Genomic DNA, 24,750 nt, shown 5'->3' with positions numbered 1-24,750 from the left:
AGAATGAAACCAAAGATGAAGGCATTCTGTACTGTACAGGAGACACGGCACGGAGGAGATTGATTGACAATGGTCTACATCAATAAATCAATGAATTGCACGATAAGAAAGAATGAGGTCGATAGGTTTTCTGGCCGCGATAATTTAAATATTCATGCATTGATTTCCGTGTCTCTCTCTCTCTACCAAACTGGGCTGGATGACAAAATCGGGCACGTGGCTCTCGACTGACCTCTCGTAATGGGGAGCGAACTCTGTTGTCACAGCCCGGTGAGGAGTAGCAGACAAAATTTGGAAAAGTGAAAGATGGAATTGGTTTCCAATCCAAACGCGACAGCTGCAGTGTGGGAGCACTTTGGCTTCAGACCCAATGACCGTGGTGAACCACTTAACCTGTGTGAGCCGGTATGTAGTATTTGTTTTAAAACAGTTGCAACTAAAAGCAGCAATACGAAAACTTGCATCTGCACCTGAAACATAACCACCCGGTGCAGTTTTCCCAGCTGGGGAAAAAAACTCCAACAGAGGGGCCGTCTCCGTCTTCCCAACAGTCCAAAATCACTGGGACGTTTAGTCGACAAACAAAATACAAACAGGACAGTGCAAAATGGTGCGCACTCAGACAGCGTAATTCGTTTAATTGCAAAAGAGATGCTGCCCTTTAATATTGTTGGCATTTCGAAAAATGCTGCAAACATTTGACAGGCAGTATGAATTGCCTGGCAGAACATATGTGTCACAAACTGCAATTCCACAACTATACAACAACATTAACCCTTTCCTACGGCGCTAGCGCAGGCCCTATATTTTCCCTACGTGGACATTTATTACCATAACTCTGTCATAGTTTGTCCAATCAGAAAAATAAATGGCATTAGAAAGCTGAGATTTTGCGCTTTCCATTGATATGTGGTACATTACGGTATTCACATACGTCATATATACGCGACGTAAATCCACATAAATAACGCGAGAGTGCAAGATGCCTTCTCACTACCGTAACTCCTCGAGTTTTGGCCCAATCTGAAAAATTCCAACACTGACAGAGTTCTGAGAAGCCGTGCTTTCCATCAGTATATTATATATGTTATGTATTACGGTACTGCAACGATGTTGCTTCGAAAGGAGGGAAAACTGACAGCGAGAGGAGAAGAGAGAGTGGAGGAACGGTTCTACAGCGTTTTTTTATCAAAAAGGGAGAGTAAAGTTGGAGAGAGAGTGTGTGTGTGTGTCTGTCTGTGTGTGGGTGTGCTTGTACACTATTTATAATGTTGGGAAGACCATCCAGAACCATAAAAAGGCCGCTACGATTTGTGGAAGAGAGCAATTTGGAGGATGCTACTTTTGAGATGAGGTATGTGAACACATCAACACCTAGCTAGCTAGCTACTCAAATGTATGTATATTATTATTAGTAGCAGTCTTTATCATAGATTGTGTGTCATAATGTTACCTACACATTATTTGTACTTCATATAATCATTATATGATTACTGCTTGCTTGCTATAACAAAAATAAAATAATTTCATTTGTTTCTATCCATGTTACTTTCAGTCTTCCCCCTTCTGATGAAGAGTCCTCTAGTGACAGGTATTGACAGTATTTCAAAAACACTTATATGTACCTGAATGATTTTAGATTATGTGTGGGAGATATTTTTCCCAATTATTTTCAGTGTTTTGTCTGGTAATGAGCAGTCATGCTGCAGCACTGTCTGCCAAACTGCCAGCGTCCCACAGCCTGGGAGAGTGAGACACAGAGGCAGAAGTGATTTGGGTCACCACTTATCACCACATCAGTGCCGGAAAAAGCTTGATTATCCTGATGAGGATGCCCCTACTCCCCCCAGATTTTTTCCAAAATGCCCCCCTGGTGTCCAACCTCCTTTGAACATGGGTAATCCTCAACCAGGTGAGATCTTCCATCACTTTTTTGATGAAGAAGTTCTTCAAATCCTGGTTGAGCACACCAACCAAAAAGCAGCAGCTAACCAGGAGAAGGGGAAAAAATTTAGCTGGATCCCAGTTTCTGCTGATGAGGTGAAACATTTTATAGGTATGCTGCTGTATATGTCTGTGGTCCACCTACCCCAGATGAGTGACTATTGGCGGCAATCAATGACAATTTTCCATGTACCTTTTCCTGCAGCTGTCATGTCCCGTGACTGCTTCCGGCTCATTCTCAGCAACCTCCACATGAGTGACCCAAAGGCAGATGTAGAGAATGACATTTGGCAAAGAAAACTATGACCCCATCCAACGGGTCAGAAGACTCCTGAACATGGTCCGCATCCGCTGCCTGTCCTTTTACCACCCCAAACAACACCTGGCTGTGGATGAGAGGATGGTTGCCACCAAGGCCCGACTGGGCATCAAACAGTATATGAAGGCTAAACCCACAAAATGGGGGCTAAAGCTGTTTGTGTTGGCTGATGTGAATGGATACACAGTGGATTACATCCTCTACACCGGGAAGGCCACCACATCTGTCTCAGGGAAGGGGCTGTCATTTGATGTAGTTGCTAAGCTGGTAAAAAATGAGTACTTGGGGACTGGCTACATCATCTACATGGACAATTTTTACAGCAGCCCCCTGCTCTTCCGCCACCTCATCCAGCAGGGATTTGGTGTTTGTGGCACATATCGGGAGGGGAGAGTCGGTGTGCCAAACCTAAACAAAATGCACTGGACAAAAAGTCACCAAGAGGAAGCATCCGCTGGATAAGAGATGGTGACCTTTTGTTCGTCAAATGGAAGGACACCCGGGAGGTCTCTCTTTGCTCCAGTGTCCATCCAGTCTGGGGGACATGGTGGAACGCTGGCAAAAGACATGTGAGAGGTACCAGAGAGTCTCTGTACCCAGGCCCACAGCAGTGACTCAATATAACAAATATATGGGAGGTGTTGACACTTCTAACCAAATGCTTGGCACCAATTCAGTTCACCGCAAAACAAAGAGGTGGACAATCACAGTGTTCCAGCATCTTGTGGACATCTGTGTGACCAACAGCTATGTGCTCCACAAGGAAGAGTGTGCCAGCCAACAGCAGGCACACATGACCCAGCAGCAATTTCAAGAAGAGCTGACTGCACATCTGCTTGGAACACCACTGAAAGTCAGTGGTCCTCCTCCGCCAGCCACCTTCCACTGCCCTGTCCCCACCAGCACAGGGAATCCAGCTTCCCAGCGGTCCACCAAAGGCCGGCGAACATGTAAAGTGTGCAAAAGGTGCACCAGCTGGATGTGCAACCTTTGCAATGTAGCACTGTGTCTGCAACCAGACAGGAACTGCTACAGTTCCACATTGAATGTAATATGTCATAGTTATTGTTTACATTTTGTTGTAATTTAGGGCCAGGACATGTTCATGCAAGAGCTTGAAGTGAGGCAGCTGGACCAGTTTTGTGATGATGTTTTGCTGCTCCTCCAAGCAGTTTCATCAGTTCTGATGAACTACAGTTGATTTGTAGTGACAGTTTTAAAATTTGACTGGATTTGTATATATGAATATATTTACTTATATATATGCACTTTTTAAAACTTATTCATATGGTTTGGTTTTGCGCTTTTTCGCCTATGTAAATACTTCACTTTTGGACTGTTTTATTGTAAACCCAGAGCCCCAGGCTCAAAAAATGAATTAGATTGTTTACATGTACAGGATCCCATTTCAAATGTTAAATTAAACTTCATGTACAACAAAGAATATTTTCCTAACTAAAATCCTAAAAAAATCAAATTCGCTTGTTTGTTTTTCTTCTTTTAAACTGCTAATACCTCTATAACATGTGCAATAATAACTTCCCAGGTGTTAAAAATTAAAATTCAGCTACTACTCTAAAAAAGGACCAAAGCACTCAGACACAGGGCATTTTCTGACCATTTTATAGCCCTAATATCATAGCATTACATACTGCTTAAATGAATACAGTAAATAATAACTTCACAGTAAATAAAATACATTCAAATAAGGATAACTGTCATGTAGTCACATGTGCTGTTTCCACCTTCAACCATGTAACATAAATATGTAGCTAAAATAAGCTTGAGGCTAACAGCCATATAAACACTGAATTAGCTTAGCGAGCCAAATCGTGATTATGCTAACATGTAAACTGGACATCTTAAAGAGTGCAAACACACACCATGGGGAAGCTGCACTAACAGAGGAGGTAAGTAACATGTACTCATTCATCTCACATCAGTGGGAACATAACTTACATCGTCAGTGACTGCTGCACCGTTGTAAACATGTGAAATGTAGAATGTGAGGAAAGCAAAAGGAACTGCATAAACTGCCTTCAAAATAAAACGCTCCCTTACAAAATAAAAGAATGAATACATTCGCTACTTAAACACATCTAACTTGAAGAATTCTTAACAAAGTTCAAACATGACCCCTTATATGAGCTTGCCCATACATTACATAACTGCTGACTGGACCCTGCACTCCAAGTGTTCAGAGACCAGATATGTCCCAGACAAACCACACTGCTGACACCCTTGGAGAAAACCTGAAGTCTGCTTTAGAAGACTGGGGACTGGATGAGCACAAACTAGTTTGCATCACTACAGACAATGGTGCTAACATCGTTGCTGCAATAAGAAATCTTGGCTGGCCATGTCTCAATCTCCATCTTGCTGTGTCCCATGGTCTGGACAGTGACAAAGATCGAACAGCACGTGCCATAGGACTCTGTAAAAGTTTGGTGAACACATTCAACCTGAGCTGGCTTAAGAGGAGAGACCTGAGGAAGGCACAGAGTGAGGCTAATCTCCCCCAACACAGTCTAATACTGCTGAGTGATGTTTATTCAGTCATAGTTTAATTTAAAAGACAAAATATTTAAAGAGTTGTTATTTTTATTTTATAGTAGCCGGTAGACCTGTAGAATCTAACTGAGACTGTGGTCTGTTAGTATGAAACTGCACTGGCATATAAAAATAATATACAAACATACAAATTGATAACAATAAATAATAGAAATAGCAACAGTAGTATTTGTTAAGTTAATATTGATATAGACTAACTAATGAACAAAAACAATTTTATCTTATCACAGGATGTTGTCACACAATGGGGCAGTAAGCAGAAGATGGTAGAGAGGGTGTTGGAGCAACTTCCAGCCATTAGACGTGTCCTGGTTGAAGACAGAAAACATGGCCACATTTTTCAGTCATGGCACTGACTGAAAAAAACAGCTCACCTGCAATCCAAGTCCTCCTGAGAAGGGCCACAATATTGGATCCAAGGTATCGTGGCAGCATGGAGGAGCCAGAGGCATTGGATGATGTCAAACGTCAGTTTGTGCAAAAGCTACTGGACTTTAAAGTGCCAGTAGGAAGTGGAGAAGGTGCCAGTGGTGAAAGCTGCAGCAAAACTGCTGGAGGAAATGACGGTGAACCTACTGCTGCTGCACCAAGCAAGAAGAAGATGAAACTGAGTGACCTTCTTCAAAACAGAAGAGCTCATCTCACAAATCAGGCCCAGGCTGCGCTTCAGGCTGCTGTGGCACAGCACTGTCACAGCCACCTTAAAAGTTTTAAATGATTTTACCCATGCTCTGGACCGCAAGCAACACTGTGTAGCCCAAAGTCAAAGGAATTTGACATGGTAGACCACCCTCTCCTGATTAAAACCTTGATAAATATAGGTTTCACAAACCAAGCTGCTGCTTGGTTTGCCGACTATCTGTCAAATAGATCCAGTGTACAAATGGCAGGTTCTGTATCGTCTTCTCTTGGGGTCACGAGGGGAGTGCCACAGGGCTCAGTTTTAGGACCTATTTTATTTTCTATTTCTATTCTCACCAAGGTGTAGATGACAGGATAACTTGCCTGTGATAACAACACTCCAGGGGAAACACATTGAACTGGTCACCAGCTATAAATATCTTGGATTCTTACTTGACTCAGAGCTGTCATTCAAAGCACATATTTCAAACTTTTCTCTTAGAGCCCGCAGACTTCTGGTATCGGCAACCTTTTTACCACTGATCGACTATGGTGATGTTGTTTACATGACTGCGTCGTCAAAATGCCTCCAGTCCTTGAACACTGTTTATCACTGTGCCTTGAGGTTTGTGACTGGCTGTACCCGCCTCACCCATCACTGTGAACTGTATGCCAAAGCTGAGTGGCCCTCCCTGAGCACTAGGAGGCACACTCACTGGATGGTATTGATCTATAAGTTTGGCTCCACCTTATCTGTGTACTCTTCTTCAGCCATGCCCTGCAATCCAGTGGCATTTACCACCTGCAGGTCCCTCATGTGCGGACTGAGCTAGGAAAGCGGGCCTTTAGCTACTCTGCCCCTTCAGCCTGGAATACCCTCCAGACTGAGTTAAACATTTCTGAGCTTATCTCATTTAAAGCTTTTCATTCTTTATTACACATTAGGCAAAAAGCATCCATCCATCAGTGCCTGTGTTTTTAAGATGTCTTTCTATTACTGCACTTATTTTACTACTATCATAATTGATTGATTCTTTGATTTGTTCTAATTTTCTCGACGTGTGCTGCTGACCACTTGGCCAGGTCACCCTTGTAAATGATCTGGATCTCAATGGGTTTTTACCTGGTTAATTAAAGGTTAAATAAATAAAATAAAAGAAAGAAAAAGATGACTCGCTTTTGTCTTTACTTTTGGAGTAGTACCAGAGGAGGGGTCTAGAAGGTTCATATGTTAAAAGCAAATCAGATAAATAAGATGGGCTAAGACCACAAAGAGATTTATAAACTAGTAAATGGATCTTAAAATCACTTCTGAAGCTGACAGGAAGCCAACACAGAGACTTTAAAAGTGGTTTTACCGTGTATTTGTGTGTTCTGATTATAAAAACAATATTCTAAAATATTTTACAACATACTTATGTATGAACACTGAACAAAAAAAGGCCTAAGTCCTAGAATGAATAGAGAAGAAGTGTGTTCTATTCATCATAGTGTTTTACGTTAAGCACGCCAGTGTTCAACTGGTTTTTATAAAGGTCTATTCATATGATTTTTTTGTGTGTGTCATTTGAAACAAAATACCATATTGAGAAGATATAACACTGTTTTCAGTGTAAAGTTTGTTTTGCAGGAGAACTGAGAGATTTTGCCCATTGAGTGTAGAGTTGTGAGTGAATGAATGATTTTATGATGAATATTGAGCGACTGTATTGACACAATTTTGACTTGTTTGTGAAAATTTTTCTTTGATTTTTAATTAATTAAAACAAAACTCCAATTTATCAATTTTTTATTTTTTTTTGCAATTTTCACTGTTTCCTGCAATTTAATCGCAACAAAGTGTTGCAACATGCACCACTTTTTAAAAAAAAAAATACTGCTGCAAAATCGGGCATTTTAGGCTCGCAACCAAGCCCGCAAAACTCCTGGAAGGACTGAGTATTTACAGATCAAATGAGTATCATGGTAGATATGTTCTAAATGTTTCCTGGCTCCTAAAGTTGAGCTAGTTCTTCTACGAAGTTACTTTTCTGTTTGTGTTTTTTGTCAAGTCGGCATAACTAAAAGTGATCCTTACAGTATAAACCATGTCGCACTTAATAATCAGAATCAGAAATACTTTAATAATCCCAGAAGGGAAATTGCTTGACAAACGGGATATATTCCCTCGTATTCTGTTTAAATTGGACTCAGTGGGAGTATTATGTTGTTATTCACACTATTATGCATTCATAAGTTAGTTTTGTTGCTGTATTTGTTATGTTGAAAGAAACCAGTAAGGCCCCAAGATGACGAGGTGTGATGATCCAGGTGTGTGTTTACATGTGAATGTGTGTGTGCTGTTTAGTGACCACACCATGCATTCACACCTCTAATTGATGCTCTATCCAGAGACATAATTATCAAGACAAGTGAGCTGTCAGGTAAACACACACTGAAGATCTGATTTTGAAACTTTTGAAACTACTCTGTATATTAAAATATAACCAAAACAAGCAGAAAAAGCTACAAACACAGTTACAGTTTAGCACACATTAACATTTAAGAAGAAACTGACTGTTCTATTGAAAACAATGGGAGAAGGGAAAAGGGGAATCTTATTACATGTGTACAAAGCTTAGTTTTTCAGCTTTACAGCAGTGTTATGAGGAAAGGCTGCTGCTTTTAACTAAACTTATACTATACGCATGCTGATGATACGCTGGTATGATGTATAACATTAGCTAACATTTATTTTTTGTATGTTGCAGCTTGGATGTTTCGCTGAGCACATGGTCTATTCTGAACCTGAGCAGCATTGTTGTGCCAGCCTCTGACATACAGAGCTAAAACGACTGCTCGTGTTGTTCTGCTCATAGTTCTGGTGAACTGGAGTGTCTCCTCAGTTGTGATGTATAACTACCTGAAGATTTGTATTGTTGCACAGAGACCACAACACAACAAAACATGGAGGAACCCTTAGTAAGATAGAGAGGAAGGCCGCCAAAACCGTAACTATAGAATAATGGGTGAGTGTTTCTGATCTGCTGGATTCTGTTATTAACTCACTCCTGTTCTGATGATGTCTAATTTATTTCCTTTGAGAAGTTAGATGTTGGACAACACAGTCTGTATTATACGCTAACTGCCAAAAGCTTTGTATGTAGACTAAGTCACATATCTTAGTGACAAATCTCTTAGGACGTAGAAAAAGGCTTTGCATAATGTGACTGTTTACCATCACATGATTATTATTTTTAATGGGCTTTGTGGCTTTGTGTTTGTTATTTGAGCTGGACCTGTGTGTCTCAGATAAATCAATCAGAATGGGGCAAAGACAACATGACAACATCCAGGGATGAGAAAAAAGGTAGCCTATACACTACCGTGCAAAAAGTGTGGGGTCACCAGGCCAGTTCTACAGCTTCTCTGACCAGCATAACAGTTCAGCTGTGCTAACATCATTTCACAGGAGTTTTCTAATCATCAATAAGCCTTTTTAGGATGATTAGCTAACACAATGTAGCATTAGAACACAGGAGTGATGGCTGCTTGGAAAGGGCCTCTGTATACCTTTGTATATATTCCATTAAAAATCTGCCTTTACTAACTAGAATAGTCATTTAACATGTTAACAATGTCCAGACTGTATGTCTGATTACTTTAACCCCTTCCACCCCAAGCCCATTTTTAAGGCATCAGCTTGAAAATAACATGCCCAAAATGAATTGAGTATATCTCAGCAACCAGTGTATTTGAATACTTTTCAAAGTGTCATAATAAAATAAAGGGGACACCTGGGAGATTTGCACAGTTGTGTAAGTATTAATTTTTAAAATTTAACCTATATTAAATTTCCAAGATGGCTGCTATGTGCGGCCATCTTGGAAATTTTTAAAGGTCTTAAAATTTAATGAACCAAACTATATGTTTGACTTTTAAGTCACTATTGGTGTTCATCACTTCTATTTACATCAGTTTTACTTGTATACATACATTATTACACATCTGTAGGTTATAACAGATGTATAAGGCAGATAGGCCACGCCCACCTAATTCTAAGCTAATACCTTGTCAAATATGCAGGCTCATAACTTCACAATAGACGGGTTGATTAGGGTGATTGACACCTCTATCAAAAGGTCAGAACCAGTAGATTTGACAGGTAGTAGTAACATTAGTGCTAGACTCACCAATGACCAGCCACATGGAAGAAAATGCATTTTATGCTAAACAACAGTTGATACATTCTCCCCCCAAAAAAGTCCTCCACAAACATAATAAATGTCTAATCCTAATATTTTTAGTCTTGAATAAACACAGACATGTTGGTCTATCTGAACCAAGCATTTATTGCCTTCAAATATGACTGATTATTGCAAATTTACAGAAGAAAGACAGAATTTTTTGTTACTTGTGATTTTTTACTTTTATATTTTTATGTTCTAATTCACCAAATATTTATAATATAGCAAAACAACTGTAACAGTGTCAAAAGTCTCAGCTTTCATATGACACCTTGTTTGTGTGACTTAAAGTATCACAGAGCTAGCAATAACCATGCGGCAAGAGGGTCGACTTTGATATGAGAATTTTATTTTGATGAGTGATGATTGATTTGCATGGTGTTGAAGTTATGTTTGATGTGTGTAAATATGGCTTATATGTGCTTGTAGTAAAGTTTCTCCTGTTTAATTTAATATGCAATATGATTATTTTTTGGTTGGTTAGTACAGTGTTATATGGCTTTTATTCTTTGGGTGTATGAAAAAGCCCCCATTAATGGGTCCCTTGGGGTTTATTAATGTTATCTTCATTGATTCACTTAATTTTTTTAAATAAAGACATTTCAAAGTGACGCCAAACTTGTGAACAGTAGTGTATGTAGCCCCATACCTGCTATACTGATACTTGAACACTATTGCATGTAGTTGTGATATAAATAAGCATGCTTTAAACACAGAAGAAAATATGGCATCCAAGTAAATATATATCAAATTTAATGTATAAATGAATTAAAGGCTAGAACTGGAGAGAGAAAAAAAAAACATCCACACATGGTGTTTGATTGGTCGTCTTGATCCTCACGGTCTCCCGCCCCCCTTGTTGTGTAACTATATAGTAATTAGATGGTGTTTGATAAGTATCAGGGCTCTGCACAGTGATGCATGTGACAGCCAGCATTCATGCATGAACAGCCTTTGACACAGAGGTAAGGATGATAACTGACACTGTTGCACTATGTACAGTATGTATTTCTGTATTAACAATAATATGAACTGTATTGAATTGAAGGTGACTGAAGACATGAAAACTGAAGTTATTATCAACTGGACTGATGTCATGACTGACACACGTCACTGCTCTGACATTCTTAACTTCAACAACATACCAGCAAACAGCTATTCAAGTATATGTACATTATTATATGTTTTCATAGGCTTATTAGATGTTTTCATCATATGTGGAAACCTGCTTGTTATAATCTCCATCATTTACTTCAAACAGCTGCACACTCCTACTAACTCTCTCATCCTGTCTCTGGCTGTGGCTGACCTGCTGGTTGGGATGGTTCTCTTTCCTCTCAGCATGGCGTTCTCTCTCAGATCTTGTCTGTATTTTAAGGATCCATACTGCAAAGTGAGAGGCAGCTTTGATGTTTCACTGAGCACGTGTTCTATTGTCAACCTGGTTTGCATTGCTGTCGACAGATACTATGCGGTGTGTCAGCCTCTGACGTACAGAGCTAAAATCAATAATCGTGTTGTTGTGGTCATGATCCTGATGTGCTGGGGGGTTTCTGTTCTGACTGGGGTTGCGGTTGTATTTGCTGGATTGAACAATGAAAACTGTGAGGACAGGTGTTTAATACAAGTCCTGATGACAAATACTGTTGGACCCATATTATCCTTTTACCTCCCAGTGATCATAATGCTGTGTATCTACCTGAAGATTTTCCTCGTTGCACAGAGACAGGCGCGCAGCATCCACAACACGACGAAGTGTGGAGCAGCTGTCAGTAAGATGGAGAGGAAGGCCACCAAAACTCTGGCTATAGTTCTGGGAGTCTTTCTTTTATGCTGGTCTCCTTTGTTTCTTTGCATCACCTTTTTGCCTCTTGCCAATGATCCAACAGCCATTCCTGTGATTGAATTTCTCAGGTGGCTCTCATTATCAAACTCAATGTTCAACCCATTTATTTATGCTTTCTTCTACAGCTGGTTCAGATCAGCCTTCAGAATGATCATTTCTGGGAGAATATTTCAAGGTGATTTTACTAACTGTAAACTGCACTGACTCCTGTTTGAAAAAGTGATGGAGGAAATGCTCTGATCTTCTCTTCAAGTAAAAAATAATTACACTTATGTGTACTGTGGAGCATGTACTTAAAGTATTTAATATATGCAATAGAGAAAAATGGCAAAATTCTTATTATGAATTCATTCATTCCTAACACTCATCCCTTTTAATGGTCAAATATTTAAAAAAATAATATGTCCAAAGTGATGTCTTGATAATGCCTGTCTTGTTAAAACTGTTTAAAAAGCAACAGAGGTCCCCAGATTTGGGCTAAAGAACCTAATAATCAAAATGAACGAGTGGCACACTTACTCTGCTTTGGGGTACAACCATCACTCTGTCAATCACAGCAGGTGGTGCCCATACATAGCATATTGAGAGGACATGGAGACCATACAGGGAGCACATCTGGAGGCTTAGGGGGAAATCACACTGAATGTTGAGTGTCTTTCTGACCACCTTGCAGTAATTTAAAAATATATGGAACGGAAGTTGTTTCATCTTTTAAAAGGCTACCATGATGCTGAGGGAGAGAGGAGGGATGTGTGGAAGATGTAAAGCTTCTGCTCTTGGAAAAAGTAAAGGACCATGTAACATGTCTTTTGCACAAGAAAATATAATCAAAGGCGTTGGGCCCTGGGTTAAATTAAAATATGGCTGACTGCATCATCTGTAACGTAGGTCTCTCTTCTTTGTATAGATAGCGCAGTATGAATTGCAGTTTTTTTTTACCACCTAAGAATATTTTTTTGGTAAGACACCAGCAGGGCAGCAGGCAAAAAAATGTAAAGAAAGCTTGGCAGCACGCGCTGTGAATGTGGAGGTTTCACATGCAGGAATCAAAGTCTGTTCATTTGCAGCCTCTGCTCCAGAGTTTTTTTAAGGAACTCTTAAAGGGTAACATACCTGAGTAAAACACAACTTGCGATACTTTAAATGCAAAATACGAATTTATCTTAACTTAAGGGTTTCTACTTAAGAAGAATAAGAATAAGGTATACACAAATTAAGTAAAAATTAAAAAAATAAATAAATAACATTATGCAGAAACTGATGACAATGCTTGTGTGTTTTGTGGTCTAAACCTGAGTGACCTCTTTACTTATATATTGAAAACAATATATAAACAAATGCACGTTCACAGTTTACTCACAAACTCAGCAGACAGTCAGTCGGACGCCTGCAGAATGGGTGACTGGGCAGAGATGAGATGAGATGAGGGGGAAATGCCACCAAGCATCAACAACAAGGTGTCGCAGCTGAACTCCAGGGTATGCTCCCAGCAGGAATAAGAAAAAAACCCAAGGAATAGAATAGAATAGAACAGAAATACTTTATTCATCCCAAGCTGGGAAATTTCACTGTTGCAGCAGCCAAATACAGTCACTCAAACACACAAAAAAATAACAATATACCTCTAAGATAAATATAAACACAGGTGCAGAAGCAGAAATGTGCAATTTGTAATGCAGGTATAAATATAAGTCTGAAACGGATAGTGCAATTTGGTATATGATATGATATGATATGATATACAAGAACAACAGTGTGCAATTTGAAAGTAAGAAAAACCTAAACCTTGTGCAGAACGAGGCAGGAAAGATTTCCTGTAGCGTCCGGTGACAGTGAAGCTGTCTGAGCCTTTTGGAAAAGGCGCTCCATTGTCTGTCCAGTACAGGGAGGAGAGGGTGGTCGGGGTGATCCATGATGGATCACAGTTCAGTGTCCTCCTCTCCACCACTGCTTCAAAGGTCTCTTGTCTGCAGCCAATGACAGAGCCAGCCTTCCTGATCAGTTTGTTCAGTCTGTTGGTGTCACTGGCTGCAATGCTGCCCCCCAGCAGACCACAGAGGAGAACAGAGTGCTGCAACAACAGACTGGTGATAGATCTCCAGCATCTTGCTGCACACGTTGAAGGACCTCAGCTTCCTAAGGAAGTAGAGTCTGCTGCAGGCCTTCTTGTACACAGCTGTGCTGTTGGTCCTCCAGCTCAGTCTGCTGTCGATGGTCACTCCCAGGTACTTGTACTCCTCTACCATCTCCACATCCTTACCCAGGATGCAAAGGGGCTGCGATGCTGTTCCCTTCTTCCTGACGTCAATCACCATCTCTCAGGTCTTGTCTACATTATGCAGCAGGTGATTCCCTCCAGCCCATTCCACAAACCTGTCCACCAGCCTCCTGTACTCCTCCTCCCGTCCACCACTTATACACCCCACAACTGCAGAGTCATCAGAAAACTTCTGTAAATGACATGACTCTGAGTTGTACTGAAAGTCTGAGGTATATAAGGTGAACAGGAATGCAGAAAGCACAGTGCCCTGTGGGGCTCCTACACCACTCATCACCGTATCAGACAGGACACCACCCGGATGAACTGTGGCCTGTCTGTCAGGTCATCAGTGATCCAGGAGATGTGGGTCAACCCGCCAGCACCCATCAGCAGCACACACAACATCTCTTAGTCACCTTCTCAATCAAAAGTCACATCAATAAACTCACACTGAGCTAGGTTTAGCTTTAAACTTAGCGCACGGTTAACAGCATACAGTAACATTAGCTCAGTTTGATACAGGAGCATTACTTAGCAAGTCATCTAGTCATCATCAACACCATTACAGACAATGCTAACATGCTAATAAGGGTCTTCGACACTTAACTTACATTCAGAGACATATACATTAAATAAACATTCTGTTAAAATGCACTTACCTTCAAAAAACCTTAGAAAACTCCCGTTATAAAGCTGCAAACATTCACCACTTAATGAGAAATCCTCCGTAGTTTTGCACTCTTGGCATATCAGCTCCTCTCGCTGCTCTGCTTTAGTCTCTGCACCATACGTGCCCACCATTTTTTTCTTCTGGATGTCGCATGTTGATTGATTAAGAATCTTTATTGTCCCCTAAGGGATAATCTTTCTCACACATCAGTTTGTGTTTTCAGACAGTAGATGTAAATAGTAGTAGCAGGCGTCTCACGACATACATAGTGTCACATTTCCCACAGACATTTTTGATGAACAACATAAACAGCCCAAAAACACATAGACTAGAGACAGGTAGGCAAGACAACACAGCGGTAGCACAGCAGACTGGGTGACTGTCACAGGTCCTGGTCCAGGGTTCTGTATCAATGACCAGATGGGAGTAGAGTGAAGAACCGGTTCAAAGGCTGATCAGAACTGTTTACTATGGCTCATGCGAGGGGTGTGATGGCTGTGTCATTAGCGTCAGTCAGACTGTCTGAGGGTGGGAAGATGTATTATCTGAGATTTTGATGAGTTTGTTCTTGCTGGTTACAGTTGATACAGTATAGTGAAAAAACAAGGGGAGTTGTTGAGGGATCCTGGGAGACCTAAGGCAGCGCAGGTTTAGCAGAAACACATCCAGCACCATCACAATGAACACCGGGGCTCCCCAAGGATGTGTGCTGAGCCCCCTCCTCTTCACTCTGCTGACCCATGACTGCACGCCAACACACAACTCCAACATCTTTGTGAAGTTTGCGGACGACACAACTGTGGTGGGTCTCATCTCCGGTGGAGATGAAGCAAACTACAGGAATGAGGTGCACCTTCTGGCCGAGTGGTGCAGAGACCACAACCTCTGCCTGAATGTGGAGAAGACAAAGGAGATGGTTGTGGACTACAGGAGAGCACACAGTCAGCACACCCCTCTGACCATCGACGGTGCTGCTGTGGAGCAGGTGAGCAGCACCAAGTTCCTGGGTGTGCACATCACTGAGGACCTCTTGTGGACTAACAACACTGCATCCCTGACCAAGAAGGCACAGCAGCGCCTCTACTTCCTCCGCAAGCTCAAAAGAGCCAGAGCCCCTCCCTCCATCCTGTGCACCTTCTACAGAGGGGCTGTTGAGAGCGTCCTGTCCAGCTGCATCACTGTGTGGTACGGAGCTTGCACCGCCACCTGCAGGAAGACGCTTCATCGCATAGTGAGAGCAGCTGAGAGGATCACCGGCGTCCCTCTCCCCTCCCTCCAAGACCTCTACGACAGCCGTCTCACCCGAAAGGCCCTCTGCATCACAGGAGACCCCACCCACCCTTCACACCGCTTCTTTAGTCTGCTGCCATCATTTTTCTCCCTCTTAAACTTTGTAGATATGCTTGTACATTACTTCATGTAACTGCAATCGAGTTGCCATTTTAAAACATAAAGCAAAAAAGTTTTTCAGTGTATAAATGAGTTATAAGAATGGTAACAAAAACATGAGGGAGGAAAAAAAAGAGAAACATACATGGTGTTTGATTGGTCATTTAATCCTCATGGTCTCCCGCCCCCCTTGTTGTGTAACTATATGGTAATTAGATGGTGTTTGATAAGTATCAGGGCTCTGCACAGTGATGCATGTGACAGCCAGCATTCATGCATGAACAGCCTTTGACACAGAGGTAAGGATGATAACTGACACTGTTGCACTATGTACAGTATGTATTTCTGTATTAACAATAATATGAACTGTATTGAATTGAAGGTGACTGAAGACATGAAAACTGAAGTTATTATCAACTGGACTGATGTCATGACTGACACAAGTCACTGCTCTGAGATTGTTAACTTCAATAAAATACCAGCAAACAGCCATTCCACTATATGTGGATTGTTAAATGTGATCATAGGTTTGTTAGCTGTTATCACTGTGTGTGGAAACCTGCTTGTTATAATCTCCATCATTTACTTCAAACAGCTGCACACTCCTACTAACTCTCTCATCCTGTCTCTGGCTGTGGCTGACCTGCTGGTTGGGATCGTTGTCTTTCCTCTCAGCATGGCGTTGTCGCTCAGATCTTGTCTGGATTTGAATGTTTTATCCTGCAAAGTGAGAGGCAGCTTTGATATTTCACTGTGCACATGTTCTATACTGAACCTGGTTTGCATTGCTGTCGACAGATACTATGCGGTGTGTCAGCCTCTGACGTACAGAGCTAAAATCAATCACCGTGTTGTTGTGGTCATGGTCCTGATGTGCTGGGGGGTTTCTGTTCTGACTGGGGTTGTTATTGTATTTGCTGGATTGAACAATGAAAACTGTGGAGACAGGTGTATGACAGACATCCTTGTGGCAAACACTGTAGGTGCCATATTAACCTTTTACCTCCCAGTGATCATAATGCTGTGTATCTACCTGAAGATTTTCCTTGTTGCACAGAGACAGGCGCGCATGATCCACAATACGACAAAGTGTGGAGCAGCTGTCAGTAAGATGGAGAGGAAGGCCACCAAAACTCTGGCTATAGTTCTGGGAGTCTTTCTTTTCTGCTGGTCTCCTTTCTTTCTTTGCATCAGCTTCATACCTCTTACTGGTAAATTAGCACCCATCTCTGTGAATGAGTCGGTCAGATGGCTCGCATTATCAAACTCAATGTTCAACCCATTTATTTATGCTTTCTTCTACAGCTGGTTCAGATCAGCCTTCAGAATGATCATTTCTGGGAGAATATTTCAAGGTGATGTTACTAACTGTAAACTGCACTGACTCCTCTTTAAAAGGAGATGGAGGAAATGCTCTGATCTTTTCCTTAAGCAAAAATAATCTTTACAATTTTTTAACTGATTATTAATCAATATAATAGCTGGATTTTACTTGCTGTTTTCATGGTGAAATATTGTTGTGGATTTTTTTAAGATGGAAAGCAAACTGATGCAATGAAGTGCCAAGTATTAAAAGTGTGTGACTTAAAAGGTAAAACTTCTAAAAGTGGTATTTTTTTCAATTTGTATTAAGTGTTTGATAAACTCAAAATGCACCCCCCTCCTCATTTCTCATAGCATAGATAGAGAAGGAGCAGTGTGATGAGAAAGTAGTCATGCATGGTACATTATATGATATACACTACCGCTCAGAAGTTTGGGGTCACTTGGAAATGTCTTTTTTTTAATTGTTTTTTTTTCAATGAAGATAACATTAAAGTAATCAGACATACAGTCTAGACATTTATAATGTGGTAAATGACTATTCTAGTTAGAAAAGGCTGATTTTTAATGGAACATATACAAAAGTATACAGAGGCCCTTTTCCAGCAACCATCACTCCTGTGTTCTAATGCTACATTGTGTTAGCTAATTGTGTTAAAAAGGCTCATTGATGATTAGAAAACTCCTGTGTTAGCACAGCTGAACTGTTATGCTGATCAGAGAAGCTGTAGAACTGGTCTGGTGACCCCAAACTTTTGAATGGTAGAGTATATTGTCCATCCAAGTAGACCAGAAGGGGGCAGAGACTGACGCAACTTGGGCCCTCTTAATCCTACTCCAGCTCGTCAGCTCAGGATGAGCGCAGGATCAGCTCCACCCAGCAATAGAGAGAGAGAGACAGCAGCAACAACACTCCCCGAGAGGCCAACACAGGGCCGTAACTCTCCCCCTGTTAGCAAGGACTCTCGACCCTGGACTTTTAGCTCTCTCAGGAGGTTACAACACACAACTAAACATAACCTTGACCCCGAACGGCTCACCATTTCACAGGTTGACCCTGTGGTACCTCCATAGCCACTGCATCCTCTCACCTCAGCAACCTTGGCGCCTAGGAGCAATTTAAGAGAAAGGAAGAGACAGAGACTATAATGGACAACACAAGAGCCAACAAAGTTACATTGGTGCTCAGGACAAAGCATCTGCCATTATGTTATCTTTTCCCCTAATGTGACGAATATAAGTTATATGGCTACAGAAATAAGTTCTGTAACGAATTCAAGAAGGTTAATGGGTTGTGGTCTGTAAATACAGTTATGGGCATCCCAGAATCTAAAACAGAATATGCTGTAGAGGCAGAATTAATGCTAGAGCCTCTTTCTCTACAAAGTAGTTTACCTGGTAAGCGTTGAACTTCTTAGAAAAGAACCTAACTGGGTGGAACGGCACCTGCACCAATGTGGCTGGCATCCACATGCAGTTTACAAGGTTGATCCATCCTGGGAGCTAGAAGGACTGGAGCCGATCACAGCAGACTTTAAACACAACAAAAGTCCTGCTGACAGAAGAAGGATAACTTTTAATCAAATTTGCCAATTCCACACTCTTCTCAGCAGACAAATGGCCCAATAAACCCTCCAAGATTTTAAGTGATTCTGAGTTCTTCAAACCACCACGCAACACAGGATCATCAGGTGCAACCACGTCCTCCCCCCCCCCAACAAAAGTTGACTGCCCCACATTACCAGCAGTCAAAGCTGGACTTGCATCAGGTAAAGAGGAATCTGGCTCACCCTGGGATGAAACACGAGCATAATATGGCTTTAGCAGATTTACATGGTACAGTTGATGTCTCTTCCTGTGGTCAGGAGTGTCAATCTGATAATTTTGTTCAGACAGGTGATGTTTCACAGTATATGGACCAGCAAACTTTGCTTGAAATGGTGACCCAACACCTGGTAACAAAGCAAGTGCTTGATCCCTCTCACTAAACTGGCGCTTGTCAGCATGACAATCATACAAATGTTTCATCCTCTCCTGAGATGTCTTCAGTTTTTTCATGGCCAACTGACCTGCCACGTAAAGCCTATGCCAGAAACCATCAACATAGTCTATTAAATTTGTTGGGGGGGGGGGGGATCATCTGGCAACCAACCATCACGAAGTACAGCCAACCTTATGACCAAAAACTAGGTCATTGGGGCTGAATCCTGTACTTTCCTGACACACCAACAGCAACCATAGCAGACCTTCCTCCCAATCTCTGTTCAATGCGGTGCAATATGAACACAATAAAGATTTGAAGATTTGATGAAACCACTCCAGGGCCCCCTGACTCTGAGCGTGATAGGACTTCGACTAAAGCTGGATCCATACTCCGCGAGACAAAGAGCGGAGAACGCGCTCCACGGGTGGTAAGAGATACAAAAAAAAGGTCTTTTCCGCACTGAGGTACCATACTCCGCGAGACGCGTGTGTGCAGAACTCCTCATACGGCCCGCCCACTAAACTATAAGGAAAGACTTTACTGAGTTTTTTAACACACCACAAGGACTTGTGCCATGGCAAGAGGGCATTATACAGAGAGGGAGCCTGCAACAGCGTGAGATGTCCGGCGATGAGTTGTGAAAATGCGACATTAAAAGTAACAATAGCAAAGATTCAGTGTTTGTGCCTTTATGACCACATTTGCACATCTACTGTGTTCCAATGTGCCTGCGATACTTAAAACTGTCCGGTGATGAGCTGTGAAGATGCGACATTAAAAGTAACAATAGCAAAGATATACAGACATTGTTAACGAGCCTATTATGCCCGGGTATGTAGGAGTATATAGAATGGTAACAGTCACCATCTGGTATGTGTGAACGGCTGTCTGGAGTTATTGGTGACAAATCACCCTGACTTGCCTTTCTTTCTTTCTTTTATTGCTCATCATGCAAAACCAGTATGGTCTTATCTAAATCTGTTGAATCAGCGCTGTTTATACACCTACCTATATACCTGGAGAGGCTCTTGCGCTTCTCCACTTTCATCACGCCCACAATAAATTCCGACCAATCACAGCATGGTTGCCGCACAGCCTTGAAAGACAAAGTTCGGCCCGGACCCTGTGCACAGGAGTGCGGATCAGCGGGCGGTCAGAGACAAAAAATGACGTCATTTTGTGGGCGTAACGTCTGCAGGGGGGAAAAATGTCTTTGTCTCGCGGAGTATGGATCCAGCTTTAGGCAAAGGCACAACAGGGATTGGACACAAAGGGGCAGGCTTAATAGATTGATTTGGCTTACCTGTAACTTGACAAGTATGACATGTCTTTATGTAAGCTGCAACATCTCATTTTAGACGAGGCCAAAAGAAGTAACGCAATATGTGGTTGTAAGTTTTGCTCACTCCTAAATGACCTAACTGATCATAACAACACTTCAAAACTTCATTGCGAAACTTGATAGGAACCACAATTTGGACCACTGGTACCCCCACACAATCAAAACCCTGGGGCAACCACTTACGGATCAATACTCCATCCTGCACAGACAACACTTGTTCGTCAGTCACCAGTTGTTTCTTCAAAGATGGCGGCTTAGCTGGCGGAGAACCATCAGCCCAGACACGATGTCCAGCCAAATCATTGCCCAAAATCACATCAATGCCATCAATTGGCAAAGCTGAAAGGACACCAAGATGGACATCACCTTCCACAAGACCACAATAGAGACTGGCCCTATGCAAGGGAACACACAATGTGGACAAACCTATCCCTTGAACCAACACACAACCACTAGTATCAGTAGCCTGAGAAAAAGGCAACAGAGAATCTAAAATGAATGAATCCTTTGCTGCAGTATCCTGAAGAATTTTTCTCATCACTACCAGGGAGTCAGACAAAGCCTTCAGACACAAATGCCCTGCACCCAGAATATTTATCAGTCTCATGTGTGATAGGCACTGGCACCCCAATCATAGGCATTTTCACCACTGAAGCAGTGCAAACAACAGGTTTAACATGTTTACCTCCTGAGCGACCACCCCTGCTTTTCAGTATTGGACACTCAGCTTTCCAATGTCCCTTCTCATGACAATAATTACAGTCAAATTCCACAATGTACCAGAAGTCCGCCATTTTGAAAAACCTCTGCCATTTTGTGTTTCTCACCTGCCATACTTTTACGAACTCTTCTTCGAGGGATTTCCCATAATGCTGAAAATTTGTGAGCTCACTTTTAAGCCCATAAGGACCAAAACTTTGTGGAGCTTTATTACACACTCTGCCCGTGGCCTGCCACGAAGTTGACCCTTCGCCAACACACAGGAAATAGATGTTTTTGTGGCTGTATCTCCCACATACTTCATCCTATGTGGATGAAACTTTACAGTCATGTTGAACATCTGACTCTGCACACATTGAAATGCTGATATGCTACAGTCACTGCGCCACCTACTGGCTGGAGGACCTTTCTTTTGTATATACGCATTTCGTTGTACTTCTCTGTCCAGCTGACCACTGCACATGCCAGTAACGTGGGAGAAAGGACTGCAAGGACTGCATAGTTTTAGTGCATAGTTTTAGTGAAGCATGCCTAACTATATATATAGATAAAGGTCATATTCTTTATTATAATGACTGTTCTTATTAGTTAACATTTTAAAAGAAGGCCACTCAATGTCTGTTCATGAGTACAGAAAAAAATGCACTACATGCCTCTGTTCTTCACACACTGCCTATACAAACAGTATTAACCAATCTAAATGATCAAATAATGATGATCTGCATACTTCCAAACATTGGATGCACGTACCATACTCGTCATCACTAGTAACAATTCTGATTGGACAACATCTACAACAATGAAACAGAGATGAGAGAGTATTAACCTTTTGCCCCAGCAATAATTACTCTTTATACCAGAACACACAATGATGCACTGTTGATACTGAAGGTTTGACTTGATTGAGGTCTAAAACATGGAAACTGAAGGCGGTAACACAACTTACATTGTGACTGACATACATCCCTGCTATGTGATAGATAACTTTGATTACATTCTGACAAACAGTCCTTCCATTCTATGTATGTTGTTATATGCTTTTCTTGCATTGTTAGCTGTTATCACTGTGTGTGGAAATCTGCTTGTTATAATCTCCATTATTTACTTCAAACAGCTGCACACTCCTACTAACTCTCTCATCCTGTCTCTGGCTGTGGCTGACCTGCTGGTTGGGATCGTTGTCTTTCCTTTCAGCATGGCGTTCTCTCTCAGTTTGTGTCTTTATTACGAGGGTTTATTCTGCAAAATAAGAGGCAGCTTTGATATTTCACTGAGCACGTGTTCTATACTGAACCTGTGTTGTATTTCTGTTGACAGATACTATGCGGTGTGTCAGCCTCTGACTTACAGATCTAAAATCAATCACCCAGTGGTTGTGGTCATGATCCTGATGTGCTGGGGGGTTTCTGTTCTGACTGGGATTGGGATTATAATTGCTGGATTAAACAATGACAACTGTGAGGACAGGTGTTTAATAGACGTCCTCATGGCAAACACTGTTGGACCCATATTATCCTTTTACCTCCCAGTGATCATAATGCTGTGTATCTACCTGAAGATTTTCCTCGTTGCACAGAGACAGGCGCGCATGATCCACAACATGACAAAGTGTGGAGCAGCTGTCAGTAAGATGGAGAGGAAGGCCACCAAAACTCTGGCTATAGTTCTGGGAGTCTTTCTTTTATGCTGGTCTCCTTTCTTTCTTTTCATCACTTTTCTGCCTCTCGCTGGTGATTCAGTAGTTCCAATCCCCATGATAGAAACAACAAACTGGCTGGCTCTGTCTAATTCTATGCTGAATCCATTTATTTATGCTTTCTTCTACAGCTGGTTCAGATCAGCGTTCAGAATGATCATTTCTGGGAGAATATTTCAAGGTGATTTTACTAACTGTAAACTGCACTGACTGAAGTGTGGAATAAAAGCATTGTTCTTAATTCTCTCCTGTCTAAATATTAGGCAAAAAAAAACAGTTCTTTCCAACATTACAACCACCTCATACTTCTTAGCACATGATCTACTGTCATTTTAATCTGGCCGGTTGTCTAAGTACACATGTCTAATTATGAAGATATCTAAAAGGTGTTGTAACATTAACAGAGGCTTATTAGTCTCAAATCCTGTTGAGTAACGTAACTTGATTCAATACAATTTTAAATTGAAACTGTATATTGCCAAGAGTTGATAGTTCTTTTGTTTGTATGGAACAAACTATTATCTGCACTACTATAAGAAGGTGGCAGGACAAAAGAGCTATGTTTGCTATGTTTGTATGACTGAACCAGGCATTTAAGGTTAAGGTCAAGGTTACATGTGTACAATTTCAGAGGAGTACTTCACGTGTAAAAATGGCTGTAGCGAACAGCATCTGAATCCCAGCTCTGTATAACACATTCATTTCAGTAGTAAATGTAATGATCTGTATTGGATTGGGCTGCTAAGACTACAAGTGTGAAACAGAGGCCACTGACTTGTGAATCAGAGTAATGCAATAATTTTATTGTATTTTTTACTCTACTGGGGGATGATAAGAAAGAGAGGTGTTAAAAGGAAAGCCTTCACTTGCCTTTCAACTTCATAAAACGTAACTATAAAGGAATACGTCCCTCTTTGTGCCAGACAGGTGCGCAGCTTCCACAACACGACTAAGTGTGGAGCAGCTGTCAGTAAGGTGGAGAGGAAGGCCACCAAAACTCTGGCTATAGTTCTGGGAGTGGTTGTCAGTGCCTGCTGCAGTGTATGAAACTCTGAACTACAAAATGTAATTGTATATTATTCATACAATGACAAAGTATCTGTTATGTCTGTGGACGCTCTCATTCATCCAGGTAATGTTATGTTCTCAACGACAAAAACCACAAGAGCAGCGAAACTGAGGAAGTCACTCAAGGGAAGGGACCTCTTCCAAAAAAGTTCTCAGGTTGGGCTTGAAGCAGATAAGACCGGAGGTACCTCCCTGGAAGGTAGCGAAGCTCATCCAGGAAGGCACATCAATGAGAGCTGTGGCAAGAAGGTTTGCTGTGTCTGTCAGCACAGTGTCCAGAGCATGGAGGAGACACCAGGAGACAGGCCAGTACACCAGGAGACAGGCCAGTACACCAGGAGACATGGAGGGGGCCGCAGGAGGGCAACAACCCAGCAGCAGGACTGCTACCTCCTCCTTTGTGCAAGGAGGAGCAGGAGGAGCGCTGCCAGAGCCCTGCAACATGACCTCCAGCAGGCCACTAATATGCATGTTTCTGCTCTGACTGTCAGAAACAGACTCCATGAGGGTGGTATGAGGGCCTGACGTCCACAAGTGGGACTTGTGCTTACCATGCAGGGCGAACACCAAGATTGGCAGATTCACCATTGGCACCCTGTGCACTTCATGGATGAGAGCAGGTTCGCATAGGACGCCTCCCTGTGTTATGTGTAGGGAGTGCAAGGAGAAGGAGGCAAACACAGACCTCCAGTGAAAAAGCAAGTCTTTATTTACAAAAATCAAAGGTCTAGATAACAGAAAACTTCATCTGGGGAGAATAATGAAGAGCTG

At 41.7% G+C, this 24,750-nt stretch overlaps 3 protein-coding genes across 3 annotated transcripts; all 3 read left to right on the top strand.

Annotated features, from left to right (window-relative positions):
* Positions 1–10,741: 10,741 nt before the first annotated feature.
* Positions 10,742–11,731, top strand: LOC114429903 (trace amine-associated receptor 1-like). The gene has a single exon (XM_028398513.1). It carries the CDS (start codon positions 10,742–10,744, stop codon positions 11,729–11,731), a length of 990 nt encoding a protein of 329 aa, XP_028254314.1.
* Positions 11,732–16,276: 4,545 nt separating this feature from the next.
* LOC114429902 (trace amine-associated receptor 1-like) lies at positions 16,277–17,230 on the top strand. The gene has a single exon (XM_028398512.1). It carries the CDS (start codon positions 16,277–16,279, stop codon positions 17,228–17,230), a length of 954 nt encoding a protein of 317 aa, XP_028254313.1.
* A 5,009-nt stretch (positions 17,231–22,239) lies between these two features.
* LOC114429901 (trace amine-associated receptor 1-like) lies at positions 22,240–23,121 on the top strand. Its single transcript, XM_028398511.1, has 2 exons — positions 22,240–22,456; positions 22,529–23,121. Exons 1-2 carry the CDS (start codon positions 22,240–22,242, stop codon positions 23,119–23,121), a joined length of 810 nt encoding a protein of 269 aa, XP_028254312.1.
* Positions 23,122–24,750: the final 1,629 nt, after the last annotated feature.

Source organism: Parambassis ranga, unplaced genomic scaffold (assembly GCF_900634625.1).
Source record: "Parambassis ranga unplaced genomic scaffold, fParRan2.1 scaffold_21_arrow_ctg1, whole genome shotgun sequence".
Classification (NCBI taxonomy): domain Eukaryota; kingdom Metazoa; phylum Chordata; class Actinopteri; family Ambassidae; genus Parambassis; species Parambassis ranga.
The sequence above is the reverse complement of the archived record's forward strand: the minus strand, read 5'-3'. Positions and strand labels throughout refer to the sequence as shown.

Bases quoted from the DNA above. Each gene is read 5' to 3' on its own strand.
- LOC114429902 (XM_028398512.1), top strand. From the start codon at position 16,277: ATGACTGACACAAGTCACTGCTCTGAGATTGTTAACTTCAATAAAATA.
- LOC114429901 (XM_028398511.1), top strand. From the start codon at position 22,240: ATGTTGTTATATGCTTTTCTTGCATTGTTAGCTGTTATCACTGTGTGT. The intron at 22,457-22,528 runs GCAAAATAAGAG...GTATTTCTGTTG, and splicing joins TTATTACGAGGGTTTATTCT to ACAGATACTATGCGGTGTGT.
- LOC114429903 (XM_028398513.1), top strand. From the start codon at position 10,742: ATGAAAACTGAAGTTATTATCAACTGGACTGATGTCATGACTGACACA.